Raw genomic sequence first — 24504 nt, forward strand, 5'->3', positions numbered from 1 at the left:
TACAGAAAAGTCTTTATTAGCATTGTTACAGGCAATGCATCCATAACTGATCCTTGCAGTGTACAGTCCCAGCCAAGATCAAAGCAAGAATTAGCAGACTGAAGTCTATTATTGTACACATGTGCAGAAAAAGGACCTCCTTTGAACTTCAACAGAAGAGACTGAAATTCACTTTACAAAAAATAAAGTAACACCCATTTTTTTTATGTAAAAAAGGGCCAGCTCCTACCAAGCTGACAGACCAAAAATATCTTAGAAGTCAGCCAAATTGTATCTCCACACCTTGCATATACCAGGCTTAGCATTTAAAGCTTATTAATTGATACATACCTAGGTAGAGACAAAGTGGGAATTGTGTAAGTTTGATTGGTCAGTCATTACTGTAGTTACTGCACCTAAGCAGTTTAAATTCAGCACAGGGTGGTAGTATCAGAAAAGTGGAAATTTCCCTTTGTTAGATATAATTAATCTGAATTTTAAGTGAATGAATGTGAATTAACTACATCACACCCATTTAGAGTAGTTGACATTAAAAACCATGCCAATTCAGAAAAGCATTCTTAAAACTTCAGCCTGTTTCTATGTGGGTGAATACTTAACCCATTAGCAAAATTAAACAGAATTATAGAAGTTATCCTTTGTGCATAGTTAAATGCCACGAGATGGATTTCACATTTAGTAAAAGCAGGCACTGCAAGAAACAGTTGGTAAGGAAGAGATTGTGCTCCCTCATATCAATCTATTTTGAGGGGAAGATGGGGAGATGGGGGGAATCGATGTATCTGCTTCTTGCAACTGCTGTTCTCCCACACTGGTTTAAGGAAGTGCAAATCATTAAATTGTTTGATAGCCAGCATGGCTACGTTTTCTGCCAATTAAATATGCAATCAACACTATAAGGACAAGTCCAGCAAGGGCTGCACCAACTATGATTGGGATCAACATATTGTTTTCATCCATTGGGCATTCTTCCGCTGAAAGAAAGAAAAAACAATTCTATTAAGCAGCTTTTAACTACCTTCAGTGTTTGGGCAGAGCCAAGATGAGCCACCGTATAATAAAACTTACCCCTGAGGTTATGATGAACAAATTAATCTACATTTAAGTCACAGATCATGTGCTCACCACCCACAGTAATGTAAAGAAACAAACCTATAAATGTGTACAGGTGACACCACTGAGTAGGGCCAAGCTAGATCATCAAGTTACTATTGCTCTGAAAGAACGAAGCTTTTGCACTGAACTTGTGTTTAATATGTAGTTATACAGCTTACGTGTTCCAAATGTATTTCCTGTGATCTTGAAAGCCTGGACTTGAGCATTGAATATATTGAGAGAAGTTTCATTCGAGATCCAAATACTCTCTTCTGAAAAACACTTGTACGATTTTCCAACTGTAGCTTTGAGAGCACTCAGGCTATCGTTGTCAGCTTTAAATGTTCTTTCTGTATTAAAAAAACGCACAGATGAGATTAAGTAGGACCACACTCTTTTGTAAAGGCACCAGCCCATTTTGCCACCATGTTTTTATAGGTGGTGTGAAGTTACTGATGAGCAGTAACAAGCCAAAAGTCAGGACCCCTTTCCTGCTGTCAGTACAGCATTGTTTTGGACAAGCTATTGCACCAAACTTTATAGGCTATTTGCTTTCCTGGGCTTGAGGACCCTGAAATCATGGTGTGGGTGTCAATCAAACCAGTTGGCTGTACTTCAAGGTTCTTGGCTTTCTCTCTTATCTCCTAGTGAGCCTTCTAAAAGCTAAAGAATGAATAACCCTGGCATTTCAAACTGGCAGTTAACACAGTTTGTGAATACTTGCATCTCTTTATCTTCTTTGAACTCTTTGCTATTTTGGACATTCTTTGTATCCTTCAAAATCTAAGCTATTAAAGTCATTTTAAAATACATATATATATATATTACTTACTTATAGATTCAGGAGGCAGACTTGTGCTGACAGAGATACGGTGCAGAAAATACTTCTCAGTGGTTGAGTTCTTAAAAAGAAAGATAAATCTTAGTTACTGGTTGGGTTTCTTTTAAAAGGCTAGCCTATGCATGCTACAGGGCCACCATATCACTGGTAAAATATGCTGCAGTTGTTAACAGAAAGAGACAACATACATAGCATATACATCTGCATATCATGACAAGCCATAATTAAAACATGGCTTATGCGCATGCATATGCTGCTGAATCACTCCTGCTTCATTCCCTTTGTTGAGCCAGTGACAAAAAACCACAAGCACTGGCAACTACAGATCAAGAACCATGGTTTAAACACTGAAGAAGAAATGCCCTATTTAAGGGTGTGAACTCCAGATCCCACTGGAATTATTGGTGATTTTAAGATAGTGAGGCTGTTTCATAAGCTCAAGTAAATAAACGGAAAGATACAAAATGGCTATCATGCCAATCTGCTCATTCACAAAATTACAAGTCATCTAAAATTGCAACTTTATTTTTTAACAAGTGCCATTTATTTATTTACTAATTTGCACCACCTTCCTCCAGGGTGATAAACACACCAATAGTAACATAATGAAAACCTCTAAAGCAACCTTCTAAAAACAGTCTAAAGCTACTGAAGTTCTGCACATAAGCTGTTGTGCCCTGATCCATGATCTTCCCAATTACTGGTAGAAGCAGAGTTATGCTCATAAATAGAGTTAATATTTGCATGGTCTATACATGTCAAACACAGCTCCGCCTGTAAATCAGAAGCAGCCAATGTGGAGTCCTCCCAACTTCACTGGCTCCAGCTAGCATGACCAAAAGTCAGGGACAATGAGGGGCATAGACCAATACCATATGGAGTACATCAGCATTCTGTAAGTGTCGCATCAAACTATGCTTACCTGCTCAAAATAAAAAACCAGGTCAGTGCTCCCAGAAGTCAAGTTCAGAGTAACTGTGGAATCTCCACAATGCCCAGAGAAAGTTGTATTTGCTGGAAGATTCAACAACTCCCACTTCTTAGTCTTGGAAACAGAAAAACAAAAAGTTATGACATATTTTCTTTTAAAAAAACCTTCTCACTGGAGATTAAGCAATAATGTATGCACTTTCAGTAAATTTTGTGTAAACAGCTTTGGGAACAGTGTGCAGAAACAGGGAAGCAACTTTCCTAGCAGAACACAATGGGGTTAAATTGGATGACTTTACTGTACAGGCTTTGATCTGTATGGATATTGAAATGAGCACACTATTAAAAAGCCTTTGGTGCACAGCAGTGTTATCTCCTTGATTGTTTTTAAATTTTAGCTATTTTTGATTGTCTTGTTTTGCTGCCCTGGGCTCCTTTGGAAATGAGGGCAGGAAAGAATTTTCAATAACAACCATAGTGCCATGGGGGTGATCAGGAGATCAGCTTTTCCAGATTTTTGCCATGTTTATGATTAGTCTAAATTTAACTGGCAGTTGTGCAAGAATAAGAGATCCTGGCCAAGTGTGCAGGACATAGTGCACAGGTGGACAACACTAACCTCCTTGAAACACATTATTGTGTGGCTGCTGGTGGTGAAGAGCCCACTAGTCTGGTCTAAGGTCCATTAGCTTCCCATATATCTCTATGTATTGCTATGTATAAATAATAAATATGGAAGTTACCTGGTTTTTGGTAGTGTAGGTAATATTAAGCTGCAGGCCCATAGAAGCAAGCAAACAGCCAGTCAAATTGTATCGTCCAACATCTGGAGTTTTGGGGGCTGCAGTTGGTGCTGCAGTTGGTGCCACACTTGTAGTTGCGGGAACGGCGGTTGTAGGCCCTTTGTCTTCACTACAGACAGTTTCTGGAAGGCAGTGATCACAAATCATAGCATGGAAAGTAGTCAATTAACACCCAGACAACCTTCATTTTTTCACTTTGTCCAGTCTTTTCTCCTACTTTGCTCCCACCCAACTACAAAATGTGCACTTAGCCCCTTTTCATTTTTGAAAATATATTTTCATATCCCTTGTACAACTGTGTTCTTCGAGGCAATTCATAGTTTGTTAAGCTCAAAAACAAAGATGTTTACTGATAATGCAATCGTTAAAAAGCCCAACAATATGAAACATACGATGAACACGGGAGCTAAATATTTAAGCATCAGCATGAAGCCTGCAGGGGCAAATTTACCACAAAACTCAGGAAGACAATAGCATAGGCAACAGGTGAGCCTTTTTGCAGAGCATTACATAAATGGGGTGCCACCATCAAAAAGACCCTCTCCATGGTAGCCACTCACCTTACCACATTAGGTGTGGAAATGTGGGGAAGAGCCAATGAAAATCTTAAGGCCCCGGGGCAGAAATATATGAGAAAATATACTCATTCAAGCAGCCTGGCTTACTGCACATGTGCAATATGATTTTATTTGCCAATCCCCATCAGTAGTCTGACCACTCTTATTTTGGACCAACTCAAGTTTCTAGATAATTTTCAAGGGCACAATGCTGTATTCCAACCAGGAGCTTTGTTGAGTCATAGTTAGGTCAACCAAAACTGATAAAAGGTGCTCCAAATCACTGGACCACCTAAACCTCATGGGGGGGGGGCAGCGGAGTGCTGGATCTAGAAGCACCCACAAGCTAACTTTTTGTCCTTCACATGTTTTGGACTATGATCAACTGCAGCCAATATGACTGTGCTGTAGTTGGAGGAGCCTGAGCCACAGTACAAAATATCTAGAGGACACTGGTTTGGCAATGGCTGGGCCTATGATACTGAAAGCTGCTAACAGGTAAGAGAATCAATTAGGTCACACTCTTCACCTGTCTTGGCAGAGAACATCTCATAGGGAAACACAGGCAGTTTCTGTTCTGTTCCAAACCCAGTCCTAAGGGGGGGTCTAGAAAATCAGAGCCATCCAAGAGAGCTTGGAGCAGCTAAGCCTAGGCAAAGTTCCTGTCTCACTCAGGTGCTGTATAGCTTGGATCCACTCCCTCTCACAAGGATGAATTTACATTCTCCTGGATCCAGGCAGACAGCCCCTTCCTAACACAAGTGGTTGGTCAAACTAGTCCAGAGCCATGTCACTACCCTCAGACCTCATTAATTGAAACTCCAAGCAATAAATTGGACCAGACAGTGTTATGGAGCCCACCTAAGGCACTGCGCTAAAAGTGAAAGGTGCGAGGAAACAGGCATAATTATCATCAGTGAACATTTCTTTTCAATCTCCATTTCAAAGAACACTTTGATAGGAACACCCACCCACCAGATATTAACTGTTACTTCAACCCCCAACAAAAGACTAGATAAAATTCCACCAAGACCCAGTGAACCCAAACACCCAGTTAGCAATAGCTATAAATGGCCAACAAACCTTCTCCCTTCTTTAACTCTAAGCATCAACTAGCTTCTCAGAAATGACTCCATCACTAAATTGCTCCCTTAAAAGGTGAATAGGGTAGCCCTCTCCCTCATATTACCCCCTCCACTGACAATGGCACAGCAAAACACACACCCTTGCTTGAAGAAGTCAAGGCTCTTGGCCTTTCTCAGCAAATTCTATCAGCTGTGAGGACTGATGTGAGTCTCATAGCAGGGATGGTGGCAGCTGGTGCTCTCGCCCCCAGCCGGGTTTTTTGTGTGGTAGCAGTGAGGAGCAGAGACCAGATGGCAAAACAGATCTCCTGCTGTCCTACCTGTGGCACTGCTGTTCCAAATTCACCCTTTATTTTGAAGGAAGCAGTGTCTCAAACTAAACTTGGGTGTCAGGCTCCTCAGTGTGATAGCAATTTGCTTCCTGGAAACGGGCCATTTCAAAATTCATTCATTTGCTGCTACATTGCCGTTTCACAGATTGCACACAGCAAAGAGGGCTCCTCCTGTTCTTCCAAAACAGAATACTGTCAGAAAGACAAGTGAAAAAGAGAACTGGGAGGAAGCTTCTCCCAATTTGCTCTTCTCTTGTCCTTTCCAACTAGGCTTCAGCTGCATTTGCCAGTAATACTTACTACTTCCAAACTTATTAACAATACCCTTCGGCTTTCTGCATGATAAGTTGTTGGCCATTCAAATCCAATGCTTTACAAAGACTGTTTTGGCTTTCCCCAATCAGAAACACATTTTACATAAACCATTACAAAATAGCAATCTTTCAGCACAACCCCAGACCTACAGAGAAAATGAGAGTCCCTGGGGTATGACTAGTTCCAGTGGGAAGAGTTGGCATGCCATAAGCTTTTTGAAAATACAATGCTTACCTTTTCCACTGAAGGTGTTGTTTACAAGGTATGCTTCAAGCGTAACGTTGCTGAGAAGGACAGTCACATTTTTCATGCTTATTATGGTGTTGTTGCTGTGACATGTATATGTTGTCCTTAAGCCTGCTCGAATATCAGTTTCTTCGGACACATTTCTTGCTCCAGCTGCAGAAAGTGTGCAATTGTATTAGTGTGTGATGGTCTTCAGATAATTTCTCCATAAATATGGCAACCATCCTATGTACCACCAACCCAGCTACCTTCATCATACTGTACTTTGCAAAGCCTCAAAACACTTACTTTCATTTGAGTTGGGGAAAAGGCTGGCATCTGATAAGTTGTAGGTGAAAGTCAGAATCCTGACAATGTAGACATCTGCATTTCTTACAAATGCCATCTTTAATGAGTTATTGTTGCTAAATCCAATTGCAAGAACTTCTGAAGTATCGTTTGGCTTGCCACATGTGCTTTCTGGCAGTACCACAGCATTCGAAGGAAGTGAAAAGGCCTTGACCTAACAGACAAAAACAGTATTGCTGTTATAGTGAGCATCAGAACTGTTGTAAACATAAAACAATCAAAAGTAAGTAAAATGCTTCAAGGCACTCAATAACCATAGTACATTTTTGGGGGTGGGAATACAAAGTCAACCTACGTACGTTTTAGTGGTGCACCTTTGGGTCAGGATCAAATTGCCGTTTAATTTCTACAATGTAGGATAAGGCTTTAGAGTGAAGTGTGGGAAAGAAGGATCCCATGCCAAGTAAAAATGTGTTTGCTTGTTTTTTATTTATTAACTAAAGGTTAGGCAGGTGGGGTTGTGTGTTGGGGAAAAAATAATCCCTCCCTATGTTTTAGAAAGGATTTGGCACAGAGTAGGTTGGGGCTTACTTACCACATTTCGTTTCTGTCTCTATTCCTAAACTAGGCAGGCATACGTAGCAACAGAAAGTTAGCAAAACAATAGTGACAGAACCAATGGTGTACTGATTAGAATGCTGGACTAGGACAAGGGAGATTCAGGTTCAAATCCTAACACAGCTATGAAGCAGATTTTGTGACACTGTGCCAGTCATTGTCTCTCAGCCTGAATTACTTTACAGGGGTATTAATAAAATGGGGCTTTAGCTTCTTGGAGGGAAGGCAGGATAAAAATTGTAAAATTTAGCTGAATCTCCTTTCCTGCAATTTCTATCCATTAGCTCCAGTTCTGCCCTCTGTTAGCTCCATTTTCTGCATGATACTTTTGAAAACTGCTATTGTCCCCACACCCCATCTTCTCGTCTCAGGCTAAACACGCCCAGCTTTTTCAACCATTCCTCATATAATTTTTTTTCCAGACTCCTCTGCACTTGGGTCATTCTTCTCGAGACACACTCTCCTCTTTCAATGTCTTCTTTAAAATGTGATGCCCATAACAGTACACAGCTGTAGCCTGACTAGTGCAGAATGGAGTGGAACTATTACTTCTCATGGTATGATTCTGGACACAATGCTGCTACCAATGCAGCCTAAACTTTCATTGGCTTTTTTTAGTAGCTGCACTGGTGGCTCGAGTTTAATTTGTGACCAACAAACCTTTATTTACTAAAGAGACCTACTTTTCACATGTATTGCTTCGAAGCAGGTCTCCCCTATTCCTACACTCGTGGCCTTGATTTTGTAAACATAGAACTTTACAATTTCTCACTGTTCAACTTTATCTTGCTGGTTTGGGTACCATGTTTTAGCCAGTGATGACCACTTTGAATCTTGATTCTGTCTTCTTCCAAGCTTCCTGTCATCTACAAATTTGATAAGCATATCCTCTACACCCTCATCCAAGGGATTTATAAAGATGTTAAAAGGCACAGGGCCTCAGGCAGATCCTGTGCACCACTTCACTCAGGACCTTCCTCTAGGTCAGGGTTTCCCAAATTTGGGTCTCCAGCTGTTTTGGACTCGATACTCATCATCCCTGACCACTAGCTAGGGATGATGAGAGCTGTAGTCCAAAAACAGCTGAAGACCTAAGTCTGGGAAACTCTGCTCAAGGTTGATGCAGAGACCATTAATGAGCACATGGTGGATATGGTTGTTTGAGCAGCTATGTAAGTGAAGTAAGCATTGTGTGCCTTATAAACAGGGCTATTTTTAATCCTATATTTGCTTTGAGGCATTATTACTGATCCCAAGGAATTGGGTTAGGACATAATTTTACGTATAACTAAATTTTATCCTCATCTCCCACCAGTAAATGATATTACAGACTTGTTTTCCATCAAGCTCTGCCTCCAGTTGACCACAAACACTTCAGCAAAGTACTTTCCTTTCTGAGTGAGTTTTGAGCCAATTCATGCATCACTTTCATGGTGTACATTTAAAATTAATTTCCTCCATGTGGATAGGATGAACATATACTAACAAATCAGAAACCAAGGTTTAACTGCCACTCCCAATCAAATATAGAAATCCAAAATTTCTTCAAACAGACTCAACCGTGAGTGCAAATTAAGCAGCTTCAGCTCTGAAAGCAGCATCTTGCTGCCTTTGACCACACAACATAGCACCTTAAAAGTTATGTCTCTGTAAGCAGCTTTCTGGCCCACCACTCATTTAAGCTTCAGCATCCTCACCTCTTTACTGGTTTTTGTGTTGTATTCCACTGTAAATAGCACAGAAAAATTGGCTAATATGCAGGTTTTGTTTTTCCCATCTCTTACTTCAAACGCTGAAGATGCTTGTAAAAATCCTGCAAACAGAAAGCAATAAATATCAAGAAGTGCAATGCCGATAGACATCTTTGAAGAATACAGGCAACGTCCATATGTAACGATGGGCTTCACTAGGACAGATGACTTTTGTGGAAGCAGAATATGATTGCTTTTAGAAAGCCTGCACTTACTCAGTACAGGCACCTCCCCACTCGCACACAATTGATTTTGGCGTCAAAGGAGGTGGGGTAGAAGGGACCCCCATGCAGCCAACAAGAACAGAACCCCCACATAAGCGAGGATTCCCCTGTAGCAATTCTTGCTCGCAACACACTTTAGTGTGAAGATAATCTAAGCCATTATTATTAAACACACAATATTTAAGAACCTATTATGTATTAGTGCGTTCCTACATTCATACAAAGCATGTTCCAAAGGGATGAAAAACTCTTAAGCAACCATGAGAATGATGTAAGGAAAGTTAATTTATGCCAACCAGAATCACAACCTTTGTTTGCAAAATGGTTCATTGTATCTCCACTGGCTTTATTTGTATCTAGTCCTCTTGATAACACACTGATAAAGAGCCCTGTTACAAAACTACCAAACATTCTTGTTAAATTTGTCATGTGAGAAACACAAGCTAACAAGTTTTATCTACATGCTAAAGAATCATTTTCATTTGAAAATATACAAAAGTAGAAAACTCACCACATCTCCATTTTTTTATACTTTTAATTGTTTATATGAATGGGTAGTATATATTGTCATAAATACAATACCAATACTCAAGTGTACAAGACAGCTTTTTAGTAACTGAGCCATGGGCTTACATTAAGGCTGTACGACACACACAAAAATACTATCTAAATAATCACTCCCATTTTACTGAAAATTAAAGGCATGTAGAAATCCCCACCCCACAAAGGTGTTTGAGAATATTCTACCTCTGGCAGTGATCAGTATTTTTAAAATGTGAACAGGCAATATTAAGTTGACCTCAGCTATCAGATGTCTTCATTAATAAGGTTCTAGTTTCTACAGTACAGGCTGTTGCCAAAGGCAACTACAGATTACCACCTGCAGGAGCTAATGATTTACTCAAATTGCACCAACATATGAAGATCTGCACAAAGGACAATTTTTTAAACCTCCACCTTTTTAAAACTGTGCAACTATAACACGTGTGTGTGGAAGTCTCAACAGGACCCTACCCCCTAATTTAAGCTAGAATCTTATATGCTTCCCCTCTGGATTTTACACGAGTAGTACATTGTTAGGCTTTTTCTACAACAGTGACATGTTTTGTCAGAGGGGAGAACAGGTAAGGGTTAGGGAGGTGCCAGGCCAGGGGGTGGGGGACTGGATAGCCAAAACTAAACAACTCTGTGAAGTGAACTGAATACAGGTTTGCCCAGCAATATGCAAGCGGGTTGGACTAGATGACCCTCAGGATCCCTTCCAACTTTACAATTGCATGATTCAGGCTAAGATACCATTCAGACAACTGTTCAACAGGCACAGAGTCTGGTATACCAAGCTTCTCGTCCTCTCTCCAAAGGCCAGCCAACCAGCACGTCTTAACTTTTCTCTAGTGGATTTGACTTGAGAGCAAACATCGTGTACTGTGAATTTAAGACTGGCTGTACGTTGCTGAAACTTTCCATTGCCTATGACTGATTTGTGCTTCTTTGTCCTCTTCCACAACAACCATGTGCAAGCTACGAGACTACTGAAAAGTTAAGCAGCATGTGAATTTGTTTTCAATTGCTATAGAGCCAAACCATTAATAGGTAAAATATGTTTAATTGTCCGACAGCCTTAATACTACTGAAATAATACTTTCCCCCCAGTGCTTCCCCTTTCCTTCTGAACTGTAGCGACTTTCTTCCCTCTCCAAAAACACAAACAACTATCTTGGAATACCAAGTAGTGACCTGCCAATAGAAGAAGCATTGTTGGAAGACACAAAAATCAAGCAAGTTTCACAGCCTGATTATACCCCATCATTTTGTTGATTTTGTCATTTTTGAACATGCTGGAGTGGCAGCAATTCAAGCCCATTATGAAAGTGCATTCATACAAGTCTTTTCTCCCAGGAACTGCTTAATGCGTAGAGAAGGGCAAAGTCCACTGCAATGTTTTCCTCTTCTACTTAAAAATGCAGGAAGGCTGTAAGCTGTTTGTACTTCTGGATGACAAGTTTTACTGCAGTAGAATTGTGTTCCATTTGTTGTCTCCTAACATTTAATTGGGAGTATATACCATGGAGGGATTCCTCTAAAATGGAAGAAAACTGCTACATTGCAAACACACTGCTACATCTTTGAATTGTTTGAATTGTATGGCAGACTCAGAAAGAAACAAATGAGCTACACTTCCAAAACAGCATCCAACGAATAGAACATATTCTCCACAAGAGACTAGTCTAGCTTATCCAGCTTTGAGAACAGGTGTTTCAAGCAGTTTTACATCACTTAGGGCACAATCCAAACTCCTGATGTGCCAAACAGTTTCACCAGCCTCTGTGGGATGGGAAGGGGCTGAGCTGGCCTAAGATCCAGGCCCCATCCCTACAATAGCTCCAGAAGCAGAATTTTGCCTGCCCTGCGCCCTGGCAATGAGAGCAATAGAGCTGCAGACGTTGTGGAAGCTCCGCTGCTCTATGTGTTTCTGCTGCCCAACCAGGGTTTGGATTGCTCTGCCAGTGTATTTTCAATGCCAGTTTCTTTAAAGATTTGTCATCAAATATTCATACCCTATGCAAATATTATTTTAACCAAAATGCTTGCTTGGTTTTTTAAAGCTATGCACCAGAACCAAGAAACACAAAGGCCTTTTTTTAAATAGATAAATCCTTTTTATTGGCCAATTCTCACAGGGTTGAAACTATCAGCATTATGCAATACAGAGCTGGAACTGCTTATTAGGAAAAGGATAGGTGCTTTACAATATGCAAGCTAACAAGATGAATATATAAATCAAAAGAAGACACACCTGCCTTACTCACTCAACACCATATTAATAGGATGAAAGAGGCATTTTAAATACAGTGTGTGGACAAATGAAATTTTTAACCTGTGGGATCCATGGAAAGTTTCTTTGTATTTGTGAGTGCATTTAAGATCTGCAGGCAGGCAGCAAACTAGGGCACTAGTCTGACTGTAGCCCCACCCGTGCATTTCACAATACTGTACTGCACTATGGGAGAATGGCTGCTCCAACCCTTTATGCAAGTGGATAAGAGCAGAGACAGGAAGACTCCAGGGCAGCCTGAATCACTCTCTACTCTATGATAAGTGTGCCATGCTCAGAATAGTAGAATGGTAGCTACATGTTTCATGCAATGAGAATCTGAACCATGGAGATACCTAGTCAACTTGAGTGAAGAGCAGCTATGTGGGAAAGCAGTTCACATTAGGATTGTGCACCCCATCTTAACTTATGAGTAAGGCTAGGTTAAGTTTCAGTGGATCATTTAATAGTAAATCTTGAAACCAAAAAGTTCATGGTTATGCAAGACAATATATTACAGCTTCCTGCTAAATAGTTGTCCCGGCCCAGATTTCATGCTGCATCAGCTCTTCCTGAGTAAGCAATTCTATGCTACGGATAAACATAAAACACAAGTGTTAGTGGAAAGTCATTTGTAAGCTTCATGTTTTGGATTACACGTATGTGTAATGAGCTGGTACAAAGAGATGTTTCTAGTGCTTATGCACCAATGTATGTTGCTTCCTTGTGACTATGGGGCAACTGCAGATAAACCTATGGAATGAATATTACCCTTCCAATAAAGCAGCCATTTTAAAAAGGAACTCCCCCCACTGCTTTTCATCTGATAAAGGCACCTCCGTCCTCCGTCATGAGCCCTTTTAAGTTAGTGCCTTTTAGAAAGAGATTAGATGACACCAATTTGTCAGCAACTCTGTAATATATGCAAGGACTTTGGGCCAACACTGCACTGGGAAGATCCTAACTTGCATATCAAGAGTTTGGCAGCACTGCAGTGTTCAGACTTGACACACTTTTCTAAAAACACTATCTGTGCAATTTTCAAAAGCTGAATTGGTGGCCATTAATTTAAAGCAAGAAACACCTGCTATGTTTTCCAAATACAGCTTCTTAACACCTAAACTGGACAGGTCCACTGCAGAAAGGAGTTAAAACCCTCCAACAATTATCTACATATCCAGAGCCCTCAGCCTCATTTAGGGCACTGGAAGGATTATCATTCCTTTTACAGCCCTTGTTTATCTTCTTTGTTTGCTCCTAGTAAATCAACTAGAGTTTGACAGTTCTGGAGAGATATCTACCAGGCCTTGCAGTTAGCTGAATTATTGTGCACATGCACAAGGATTCTGTACCATGAAATCCATTCAAACTGCCCAAATTTTCAAATTGTTATAGAAACCTCATCTCATGCCATAAAGCTGATTCTAGTACAACCAACTGTAGTTGACAGCTGATCTGGAAAGTTTAAGAAAGCCAGCCATTTTCATGTAGGCAAAGATGTACTAAGTTTATAGTTGCTTATGGAAATTTATTCCAAAATCCTGAAATAATCAAGTTCAAGAGAAGCCACCAGTCAAAGTTACAGCTCCTACACAATTAGATATCAGTTAACAATATTATATTTCACTGAGCACCCATAAGTCTTTTGAAGACATGGGCATGAATGAGAGTTCAAGAGAAGACAACAGTTGACCAAAGAGTACTAAATCATCCAACAACAAATATTGTTTGTAGGCAGTAAAAGAACATGCTCTCCTGTCCTTTTAAAACCTTTATTTTGGTGCACAGCAGGAAACTGCAAAGTGAAACTTGAGGGAGCATCATATAAGCAAACTAAAGTTGAATTTCAGGAAAAAGCAGGTATCACACCCAGAATAAAATCCACTGACAATCAAATCCATGAATGTATCTTTAAAGAATCCAAGTTCAAAACCATTAAAAACACACACCAAGTACACATAATTAGTTAAAGTAAAATAAGTATTCATTATTTTGCAGTAAAAGGTGAGACTAGTCTCATTAGTCCCAGGTTTGTCTCTGGTTTTCCTAATATTTGTGTTTTAATGCCTTTAAAACATTGTAAATAAACCACTCTTGAATTTGCTATACGGTATGTAGCTTTTTACTTCTAACATACCTCTGCTTTTTTACAATAGGCCCAAATACTTCTGCCTATAATGGCAAGGCTAACCTTAATGACAAAAGTGAGAAAAGGAATCCTGGGGAAAAACACTTCAGGATATACATAGCCACCATGTACTGAGTTGGGATGGAATAAGGCAGACCTGTGATTGCAGACTAATAATCACATACAAATCCATACTGTATCAAGTCAAAGCAGCACAGAAGGACACAAATTCATGAGTCATACTTGTTCTAAATTCTATACTCTGGCCTACATTACTGGGATGCCCAGGTTATCTCATTGACCTCATGCTATAGTGAGAAGATTGTATGATTTACAGCCTAATCCTATGAATATTTACTTGGGGGATAAAGTCCCACTGAGTGCAAGAGAACCTGTAGAAATCTCTGAAAGATAACAGCTTCATATCACCAGTGTTATACAGCCAGTGATAAAGGTACTGAAACTAGACAATGCCACTTGGGAGAAAAAAACCAGCAGAAGACAACTACTATCAGGAGAGAAGAATTTCACCTTCAGCTGGGTCACCTATTACGTTCTAAGTTCCTTCACATTTGCTACATCGAGTTTCCACAAAACAGGAGTTTGGGAAGCTGGGGAATGCCTTGCAAAACAGCAGGGATGCAGAACCTCTTTTAGATGGGAGGACACATTCCCTTCTGGGAAGCCTTCCTAAACCACATGCCAATTATGGGTGGGGCCAGAGGTAAAAGTGGGCAGAACAACAAATGTAAATTTCACCTTTGTACAGCAGGTTGGTTTGTTCACTCTCACTCTCAAACAAGCCTTCCTATCCTTCCATCCAGAGAAACAAGACGACTTATCAGAGTTTAGCCAAATACCCACAAGAAGGCTACAAAGCAGTGCAGTGAGGGTTAGCCAGAGTGGCCTCAAGGGAGCATTGCCAGTTTTGTTGGTACAATCAAGCAGAGAGGAAACCCTCAGTGCTCTCTGCACCGATATACCAACAGTGAAAGTTATCCATTTCAAATTAGCAGCATGCGAGGCCTCAAGCACAAGAAGGCAAACAAGTTCTCTTGCTCACACCTGGCGTTGCTAGAAGAGGGCGCTTCCGCAAAAAAAAAAAAAAAAAGTTGTTTGCAGAGCTGCTGGGGGAAAACAGAACATAGGGACACAGGATTTGAGCAGCTTTCAAAACACAGTTGCCTTGGAAGGAGAACAATAAAGTGGCAGTATGTTTCTTAAGATATGCAGCTGCAGCCAAAAGGAATTAGGCGTCAAGGTTTAAGGTTACAAAGCCATCCACACCCTGGGTGTGCAAGCTAGGCAAAGGTTGGAGCAAAGCTACAGCAGCAACTAGTCACCATCTCACAATACAGTGACCTGGAGCAAAAGTAGGTGGTCAGCTCTGAAGATTAGTAATAATAATTTTATTATTTATACCCCACCCATCTGGCTGGGTTTCCCTAGCTGGGCGGCTTCCAGCACATAAGGGAAGAAGGATGGGGGAAGACGACATGGGTTTCGGTAATCAGCCAAATCACACCTGCCTAACTAAGGAGGAGAGGCAACTCCTTTAAACGTTGAATTCCGCATTAGCGGTTGAACTGCTTCTCCCTAACGCGGAGAGGCTGCTCTGCCCTCAGGGCCGCGTGGGAGGCCCGCCTGTCCTTTGGCGCAGACACCTGCCCCGCTAACTTCCCAGGTGCCGGGGGGAAGGAAGCGGCTGCGGCGACCCCGCGGCCCGGGCTCGGCTCCAGGGAGAGGCGCCACAGGGGAGGAGGCCGCCGCCGCCTTTTTCCTCGCCGCGGGGCTTCCACGCACAGGGCCTCGAGCGGAGGGCAAGGGGCGGCGGCGGCAGCGGCAGGCAGGGCGCTCCTTCCCTCCTCATGGAAGCGGCGGAGACCCGCGAGAGGCCTGCGAAAGGAAGCCGCCGCCGCCGCGGATACTCACCCAGCAGGGCCGCCGCCAGGAGCAACCCCCAGCTGTACCGAGGCGCCATGACAGGAGCGGGCCGAGACGGGAGACAGAGAGAAGAACGCGGAGCTGATCCGGGAGCGCAAACTGAGGAACGTCGGCGTCGGCAGCACCGAATAACGCCGAGAGGCTCGGTCACGTGATCGTCGACGTAGTCGTCGCCGTCGGCCCACCGCTTTTTTTATTTTTACCTCCGTCACCTGATCTTAATAAACCACGCCCGGCCTCTTTAATAAAGAGTGGGGAGGGGGGCAGAGAGAAAGAGAAGATGGGCAGAACCAGAGCCGTGATCTCGCGAGAACGGAGAAAAGCAGGCCATAGGCTGAGGCCGTTGAGGGGCTTTCTCCCCCCCCTTTTTTTTTAACTGTAGTTTTTTAACCGATTTCGGTTCGATCTCACGTCACGGGGCTGAACTGCTAATAGCGAAATACAGTGGTTCCTCGGGTTACAGGTGCTTCAGGCTACAGACTCCCTCGGGTTAAGTAGTACCTCGGTTTAAGAACTCTACCTCAGGATGAGAACAGAAATCGTTTGGCGGCAGCGGGAGGCGCCATTAGCTAAAGTGGTACCTCAGGTTAAGAACAGCTTCAGGTTAAGAACGGACCTCCGGAACGAATTAAGTTCTTAACCCGAGGTACCACTGTACAGGGGAAGCTCGAATCGGCTTGTGGCGATTATAATCACTATTAGGCCCGCAGCCCATCCTGGCTGGGAATTTGTTGCGGGGAAAACGACGTTCTTCCCGTGCGTCGTCCGAGGTCGGCTGGTGGCAGGAGTTTCGTTTCCTTTGGGAGGCTGCTCCGGGTTCAGTGCCAAGGAAATTACTCCAATGTCACATGAGCTCTCGCGATAGAGTCATTTTTTAAAAAGAAATTTTATTACTGTGGGCGGAGAGGGAAAACAAATCATATCCGAAATATAAATCCTCTACTGGAAGGTTCTCAGAAAAAGCAAGAGAGCCCCTAACAAATGGGGCTTGTCGGTTGTACTGTCGCCACAAACGCGACTTGATAGGCATTTCAACTACAGACATTTTAGGGCGAGGGGCAGGGAAAGTCACATAATAACATGCCAGTGAGACAGCAGAAACCTAAACAGAAGCTGCGTAAGTTTGAAGTCGCTTTACGTTGAGCTGAAAGAAGTTTTAAGACCTGCTCCGGCTTCTGAAGCCACCTGCAGCAAATGGAGGTGACAACCTACCAATGCCACGAAACCTCACTAAAATGGCTACTGCTGTCACTGGTCATTACTGCCTTTAAAAAGAAAAAGGACGCTAACAAAAAAGAAGTCAAGAGAGGGACTGCAACGGAAGAGGGTAGATATGAAAATGAGCTTGGCATCAGGCAGTCTTTCGAGTTCCCCCTCTCCCATCCCTTGATTGACTATTGGAGTCGAATATTTCCCTTTATCTCTCTATAAATGCATCTCTAATGCAGTTGTCTCCCACATCCAAATGACCAGGCACAGAACACTGGAAAGCTGTAAACTGAACCATTTTCAGGCCATCCGTATAGGCAGATGTGCAAGCAAAAATCTAGTACTAACTGGGAGAATTACCACGTTTATTTAAAATTGTAGTGTTGACAATAATAATTTATAAAATACATGTTATTAACTTTTATATTTTTATTTTTTTTCTTTTATTCTTTTTCAAGCAATCGATAGTTTTGATTAATAAACTGAAGTAGGATCCTGGTTACTGATATATGTTGTTTTGGTTTATTATTTTGTTTTCCAGTCTAAATACTAATGTAGCTATATTTATTGTAGAGATATTGCCCATAACTTTGTTAACAGCCTTCTGTGCAAGCTTCCAAGCTGAACAAGTGTTGCAGGAAATAAAGCAGTACTGGAGACAAGAAAAATGAGGGTGTACTTTGTAAAAATACTGAAACATTGAACTAATCCCTTGTATGAATCGTCATGAAGGTTCTTGTCTTTTAGAAAGAGGCATACTCATTATAGCATTAAAAAGGTAGCAACACAATTTTACTAATATTGGATAGACAATACTCCATGCTATTGCAAATAGCAAAGAGATTGTCACATTCATACAGTGGAAAAGCAGTTACTATGCACGACATCTGCTTTAAGTAAAAATCAGATTTAAAAGTTTCTATTTGCTTAAGATTTTTTTTTTTGAAACAGGAAAATGGGAAGGAAAATTCAATGAATGTTGGATTCATCACTAACTCATAGTAATGCAGATGAGAAAAGGATTTTAATTTGCAGAAGTCAAAATAATACAAGGGAGTTTATATAATAAACCAAGTTACTAATTTTATGCAAAGCATTTTAATAAAGATACTACTAACATTAATGACACAAAAGGTCAAACTCCCTTTGGTTTCTTTTAAACATACATCATTATGCGTATCCTGTAAAGCCAGCAGTTACAACTGTCTGTTAACATAGCTTTCTTTCTTCAAAGTTCGGTGAATTTCCATGTAAATGATATGAAACAAGCTACTTCATCTGTCAAGGTAAAACTATGAGAACAATCAAATCTTCCTGCGTGCAGAAAGTCCAGAGAAACTTTGCAAATGAATGCACAGTATGGGATACAAGGGAGAAAAGCTACCATAATAGGAGTATTTTCTCATGTTTTCTCATGTTTCAGCAAGTATGATCCGAAGAGGAGCTGGATTGTTTTCGTTACAGGGCAAAAAAGCCTTAAAAAAATATTTTGAAATTTTCTAAGATCATGCCACTGTAATTACCCTGTGTGTAACTTTTAGAATAAAACTATATTATCCTGTAGTTTCATTTTTTTACATGAAAGGTTATAAACAATTATCCCAGAGCTAGAAAGTGCTTATTTGGTTCACCTTCATGTGGCCAAGAAGAAAATATATTTCACCAATGAATATCTGAGCTCATTAGAAAGCTCATCTATTGTTTTTAATGCAGTTATCCTCTTGGCACTTGATCCATCTAAACAGGGATAAGGTATAGAAAACAAAAAGACAAAACAAAAATCTAACAGAACAAACTAGAATTCTTGGTGCATAGTTAAAACTTCAGTGTACCCCGAGACCACTGATTGTTCTTAAACAGTGTTTAAAAGAAACTCAAATAATTCTTGAAGCGAAAAATGGCAGCGTAAAGTATTTTTATGATGTGCTGTCAAACACACACAACCACTCTTCAGGCAAAAGAATTATATCATACAGAGGACAATTACCATTCACTCCAACTCCAAAATAAATTTTGAACAGAATTCTGAAAGAAATCAAGAAGCAGATCTAAAAATAATTGTCTCTGAATACCACCACAGATTCTAGGCAAGGATGTTTCAAGTATCAGCAGTACATGCAGCTGCTTAATGAACATCATTCCCAGTTCTGCTAAAAGTAAGGTTTGGGAACAACACAAGTATCCATTGTTGGGAAGCTAATGTCCTCCTGTTTTATAAAAACAGTTTCCTCCTCATCATGCAACATAGTGGTACTGATTAGGGTTATCTTTGTCTCTCTCCATATAGTCTCTGTCTATGAGAGATTCAATCCGCTTTTTCAAGTCTCCAGGCTGTAATAAGAGAATAAGTTGACACTGTTTAGCAATGTAAGGACAAAGGAAATAAAATACTAGAGAGAGAGAGACAGACAGACAGATGGAGACAACACTCTGAAAACGATAATGTATTCTGTGATCACAGTAATTTTACCATAATTGTGCTCCCAATTTCACCTCTCCCTTACTGTATTATACATTAATATTTCACTCACCTTTACTGGAAATTTTAGCTGATTATATAACTCTGAAACAAGAAGATTGTGACTGAGTGTCTTCCTCATCTTCATTATTCGTACTATAGCTGCATCAATCTGATACTGTCTATCTTGAAACACCCTTTCAGTTGTGCTGACTTGCTCTTCGACCTGTACGGCAAGTATGAAAAATATGCATCAATTACCCTGACACACAAACACACACATGTGCATACATACATGCATATTATTTGGTTAATTATACTTAATTGATAGTATGGAGAGAGGATCTACAGTGATGCCTCGCAAGACGAAAAGAATCCTTTCCGTGAGTCTCTTCGTCTAGCGGTTTTTTCGTCTTGCAAAGCAAGCCCATTAGCAGATTAGCGCTATTAGCTGTTTAGCGGCTATTAAAGGCTTAAGGGATTAACGGATTAGCTGCTAAAAGGCTATTGGCAGCTTAGTGCCTTAGATAAAGGGGGTAGGGAGCGGGAAAAAACCCTCAGGAATCGCAAGACATTTTCGTCTTGCGAAGCAAGCCCATAGCAAATTTGTTCTGCGAAGCACCTCCAAAACGGAAAACCCTTTCGTCTAGCGGGTTTTCCGTCTTGCGGGGCACCACTGTATACCAAAAGAATTGGGGGATTAGGCAAGAGTGAAACAAAAGTCAACTAATGGTTGCATCATGTAAATTTGCCTCTCAGAAAGGAAAGGCAGCACAGGGTATGACTGAAAATAAAGGTCAGATAAATATTTACAAATTATCTACAAATTTAACTGGCTGAATCCATAACCATGTCAAATGTTTAGTTTTTACCCCTCAAAACAACCCCCCTCTCTGAGTCTAATACTACAATACTTGAGCCCGGAACAAAAGCACTTCTATTCAGAGCTGAGAATACAGCACATTTTTCATATATGTCTTAACCTCTCTTGGTTAAACCCAAACACCACCGCACTATAGACAGACTATTCCAAAGAGCTGTCCGCATAGAATACATACCGTTTCTTTCATCTGGATTTGATTGATCTTTATTCTGAACAATTTATGCTTAAAATCACCATTAAAGGCAAATTTGTCTCCATCTTCTACATCCTTTCCTCTTGGACTTTTATTCAGCACTCTTGCTTTACCACAGGCCAGAGACTGCAAGGTTCTTTTTAATTCGCTGTCCTCTGTGAAAGGGGTTTAAAATGCAAACACACAGTGGAAAACTGTTTACAATTGCTGTATCAATTGCCACAAAGCACAGGCTGAAGAAGAAATGAGCTGGAAAAGTGTTGAGATAGGGGCAGGTAGAGATTGCTCTAGTTCAGTCCTGAAAATTTACACATATCTAACAATATCCTAGGAGATCAGGATATCAAACAGCATATTACAAACTGCTTCTGCCCCCCTCCCTTCTGCTATAGTGCAGAAGACTATGAAATATAAGCCTGCCATATAAAGGTACAGTAGCACCTCGGCTTACGTTACCCTTGGGTAACGTAAACTTCGGATAGTGAAAGCGGCAAACCCGGAAGTGTTTCACCCCGCACACATGAGCAAGAAATGCTCTACTACACCATGAGCATGCACAGAAGCAGTCTGCCGCCACATGTGCAGAAGCGGTCCCTCCGGTTGAGGAAACGTCGGGATCCAACTGGAGTTCCGAAACGGATCCCGTCCGCAACCGGCGTTACCACTGTACAACTACCATAGTAGTTTGCCTGGGGAAACACAGCAGTACTATTGTGGATCCGTGTGCCTCCCCTGCTTTTCTTCTATGCTTAAGTATAGAAAAAAGCATGAGGGAATTGCCAGCTACCATAATGCAGTGCAATCCATAGGTACAATATTCAGTTCAGAGTTCCATTCAGTTCAGAGCCCAGGGTCAACTACATCCTGTATGTCATAAGCAGTTATTGGAAAAACTGCTATTTGCAGCCTAAATGTGTTCCACAATATATTCTGAAACAACAGTAGTAACATGTAGTACTGGTATCTCTTTGTATTCATGTTTACCTCTATTAATAAAGCTCTTGTAACAAGTCATTCTCCTGTACAGTTGTACCTCTACTTACGTTCACCTCCGGTTATGTATCCTTCAGGACACGTACGTGGCAAACCCCGAAGTATTTTTCCGGGTTTCGCCAGGCGTGCATGCGCAGAAGCACTCTACCGCGCCGCATGTGTGTGCAAAACAGGCACTTCCGGTTGCAGAAACCTCGGGATCTGACCGGAGCTCCGGAATGGATCCCGTCTGCAACCAGAGGTACCACTGTATTTCAATCCGATCACATTTATGCCAGATCAAATCCACAAGAAACCTGTCTTCTCAAAAACTATTACATACCTATACCAGTGGCCATTTTAATTTCTTCAAAACTGAATTCATCTCCTTCATTGAACATTAAAAGCACTAAGGTTTGGAAGAGTGACACCTGAAACTCCTTCTTCCCCTAAAACAAAAAAAATATTTATATTTATAACATTACACACACACACACGCCTAACTGTTAATGACGCTGTCCCCTGTTCTTTACCAAAGGTCATTTATCTGCAGCTGGATAGAACGATTACAAACAAATCATATACATAAGCTGAACACTGGAATGGGTTAAGTTACCTGCCATACTCTACCATATCTTTAGGCCTTGGCTAAGCCAGGATAAAGGACTTATGCCAATGAGCAGGCTCTATGCTGGAGAGCTAACTATTCTAAACTCCCCTCATTCAGGAGGATCTTGGGTTTGAGTTGCTCCCTTTGTGTTAAAAAGGCAGGAAGAAGGAAACTGATGGATGACAGGTTTGGCATTAAACCATTCTGAGCTAAAGTGAAATTCAGCCTAGGAATTTCCAAAACCCACCTCTGCTATTTCCAGAAGAAGAAGAAGAAGAAGAAGAAGAAGAAGAAGAAGAAGAAGAGGAGGAGGTTTGGATTTGATATCCCGCCTTTCACTCCCTTTAAGGAGTCTCAAAGCGGCTAACATTCTCCTTTCCCTTCCTCCCCCACAACAAACACTCTGTGAGGTGCTGGAACTTTTTGACCTTTTTATAGGGGAGAGCTTTTTTAAGCCAGCAGTCAACTAGCCAGGACAGGCTGCCCAGGCAATCCATGGAGGAGCGGCCAGGCCAGGCCAGCTCACCAGCAACCACTCTTCAGTCCTACTATACGGCTGCATCTGTCCTCCTCTCCCTCTGCCACCAAGAAGCATTTTTGGGGACAAAGTGCAAGCTTGCAGTAGTGGCTGGTGAGGCAGCATGAGTGGGATTCTGCTGCTTTCCTGGCTTCCCAACACCATGAGTCACTGCAGCTTATTGAAGAGGGAAAGTGAGCAGTGTGTGGAGCTTGGCACACGGGGGCAGAGTTGACCCTGATTCACTGCACTGAGCTCCTTGTGCCTTGTACTTCTTCTCAATAAGCAGCAGCAACTTGGGGTACTGGTAAACCAGAAGAGCAAGGGAGTCACACACACACCACCCCTCGGGCTGCTATGCGTAAGGGAAATGGAGGGTTTGGGAAAGCTGTAAATGGGAGCGGGGTAGAAGAGCAAAGATAGCAAAGATTAAGTTATTCAAACACACCTCTTTAAATTCTGCTTTCAGGACAGCATGTCCTAAACTAGTTTGCCACTGAAGTTTTCGACCACTATGCTTTCCAAGATAAAAAGTCTTAAATACTTCTTGAAGTTTAACCATCTGAAATACAAGAAATAATAAGAATAAGAAAAATAAATCCAGGCAAACACATTAATCCAGGCATAAATGGCAGCTAAATACAAGTAACATTTCATGTATTCATTCGTGTCTATAAGTAAAGCAGAAAACCAAGCAAAGAATGCAAATTTGTACAATTTGCAGGATTTGTTCCAACTGCAGGATATCGGCTTGTGGCACAGAAATGAATACTCTCTTTGAACATCCCATTAATATATGAATGACTAGGGGAGAAGAACTCAACAGCCCTTTATCAGTTTTGAAAAACTTGCGGATACACTGCATTTATCCAGGATCTTACATTTGGCTTTAAAAATTGTTAAATCAGAATTGAGTAGGCTCTAAGGCAGGGGTGCACAACCTGCAGCCCTCCAGATGATGTTGGGCTACACCTCACACCATCCCTGATCACTGGCTATGCTGGTTGGGGCTGATGGGAGCTGTAGTCTAGAAATATCTGGAGGGCCATAGGTTGTGCACCCCTGTTCTAAGGGGTGGAAGTAAGTAGATAAAAGTACGGTGGTACCTCGGGTTACATACGCTTCAGGTTACAGACTCCACTAACCCAGAAATAGTACCTCAGGTTAAGAACTTTACTTCAGGATGAGAACAGAAATCGCATGGCGGCGGCACAGCAGCAGCAGCAGGCCCCATTAGCTAAAGTGGTCTTCAGGTTAAGAACAGTTTCAGGTTAAGTACGGACCTCTGGAACAAATTAAGTACTTAACCTGAGGTACCACTGTATACTGAAAGGTGTATTTTGTCATAGCACCCCTATATTTCATGCAGAACTACTGCATTCAAATTAATCCATTTGAGTTGTGCTACTCAAATTAGGCCTCCTAAACCCAAAAAAATTAAGCAATGTGGACTAGAGTCACTTATCGGGCCCCATATAGAAAAGTGCTTGTCCGTCAGCACATGCATGCAAATACCTGATCTAATGACACGGAACAGCTTTCACCAAAAATTCTGTGCTCTGGTCTGTGCATGTGTAAATCACAATGTATGAGCTTCCAGAGATCAAATCCAACAAACCAATGAACATCAATAATTTTTTTTTTTTTGGGGGGGGGGGATGTCCCAATACTTCAAGTGTAGTTGAAGACT

The 24504-nt window shown here is 41.4% G+C and overlaps 2 protein-coding genes across 2 annotated transcripts in view; both read right to left on the bottom strand.

Moving 5' to 3' along the window:
- LAMP1 (lysosomal associated membrane protein 1) lies at nucleotides 1-16275 on the bottom strand. Its single transcript, XM_083437983.1, has 9 exons — nucleotides 15961-16275; nucleotides 8808-8923; nucleotides 6493-6706; nucleotides 6193-6357; nucleotides 3610-3791; nucleotides 2859-2981; nucleotides 1928-1997; nucleotides 1275-1445; nucleotides 1-974 (listed from the first exon to the last, which is right to left on the bottom strand). The coding sequence occupies exons 1-9, from the start codon at nucleotides 16007-16009 to the stop codon at nucleotides 835-837; spliced, it is 1230 nt and encodes a 409-aa protein (XP_083294109.1). The 5' UTR covers nucleotides 16010-16275; the 3' UTR covers nucleotides 1-834.
- A 1911-nt stretch (nucleotides 16276-18186) lies between these two features.
- CUL4A (cullin 4A) overlaps nucleotides 18187-24504 on the bottom strand; it is a 30158-nt gene continuing 23840 nt past the window's right edge. Inside the window, exons 16-20 of the mRNA XM_083437784.1 lie at nucleotides 23263-23376; nucleotides 22031-22136; nucleotides 20698-20870; nucleotides 19713-19865; nucleotides 18187-19512 (exon numbers count right to left, since the gene is read on the bottom strand). Of these exons, the coding sequence (XP_083293910.1) occupies nucleotides 19417-19512; nucleotides 19713-19865; nucleotides 20698-20870; nucleotides 22031-22136; nucleotides 23263-23376 (642 nt within the window). The 3' untranslated portion in view covers nucleotides 18187-19416. The remainder of the gene's footprint in view (nucleotides 19513-19712; nucleotides 19866-20697; nucleotides 20871-22030; nucleotides 22137-23262; nucleotides 23377-24504) is intronic.

Source organism: Podarcis tiliguerta (genome assembly GCF_965153285.1).
Source record: "Podarcis tiliguerta genome assembly, chromosome: 4".
NCBI lineage: Eukaryota > Metazoa > Chordata > Lepidosauria > Squamata > Lacertidae > Podarcis > Podarcis tiliguerta.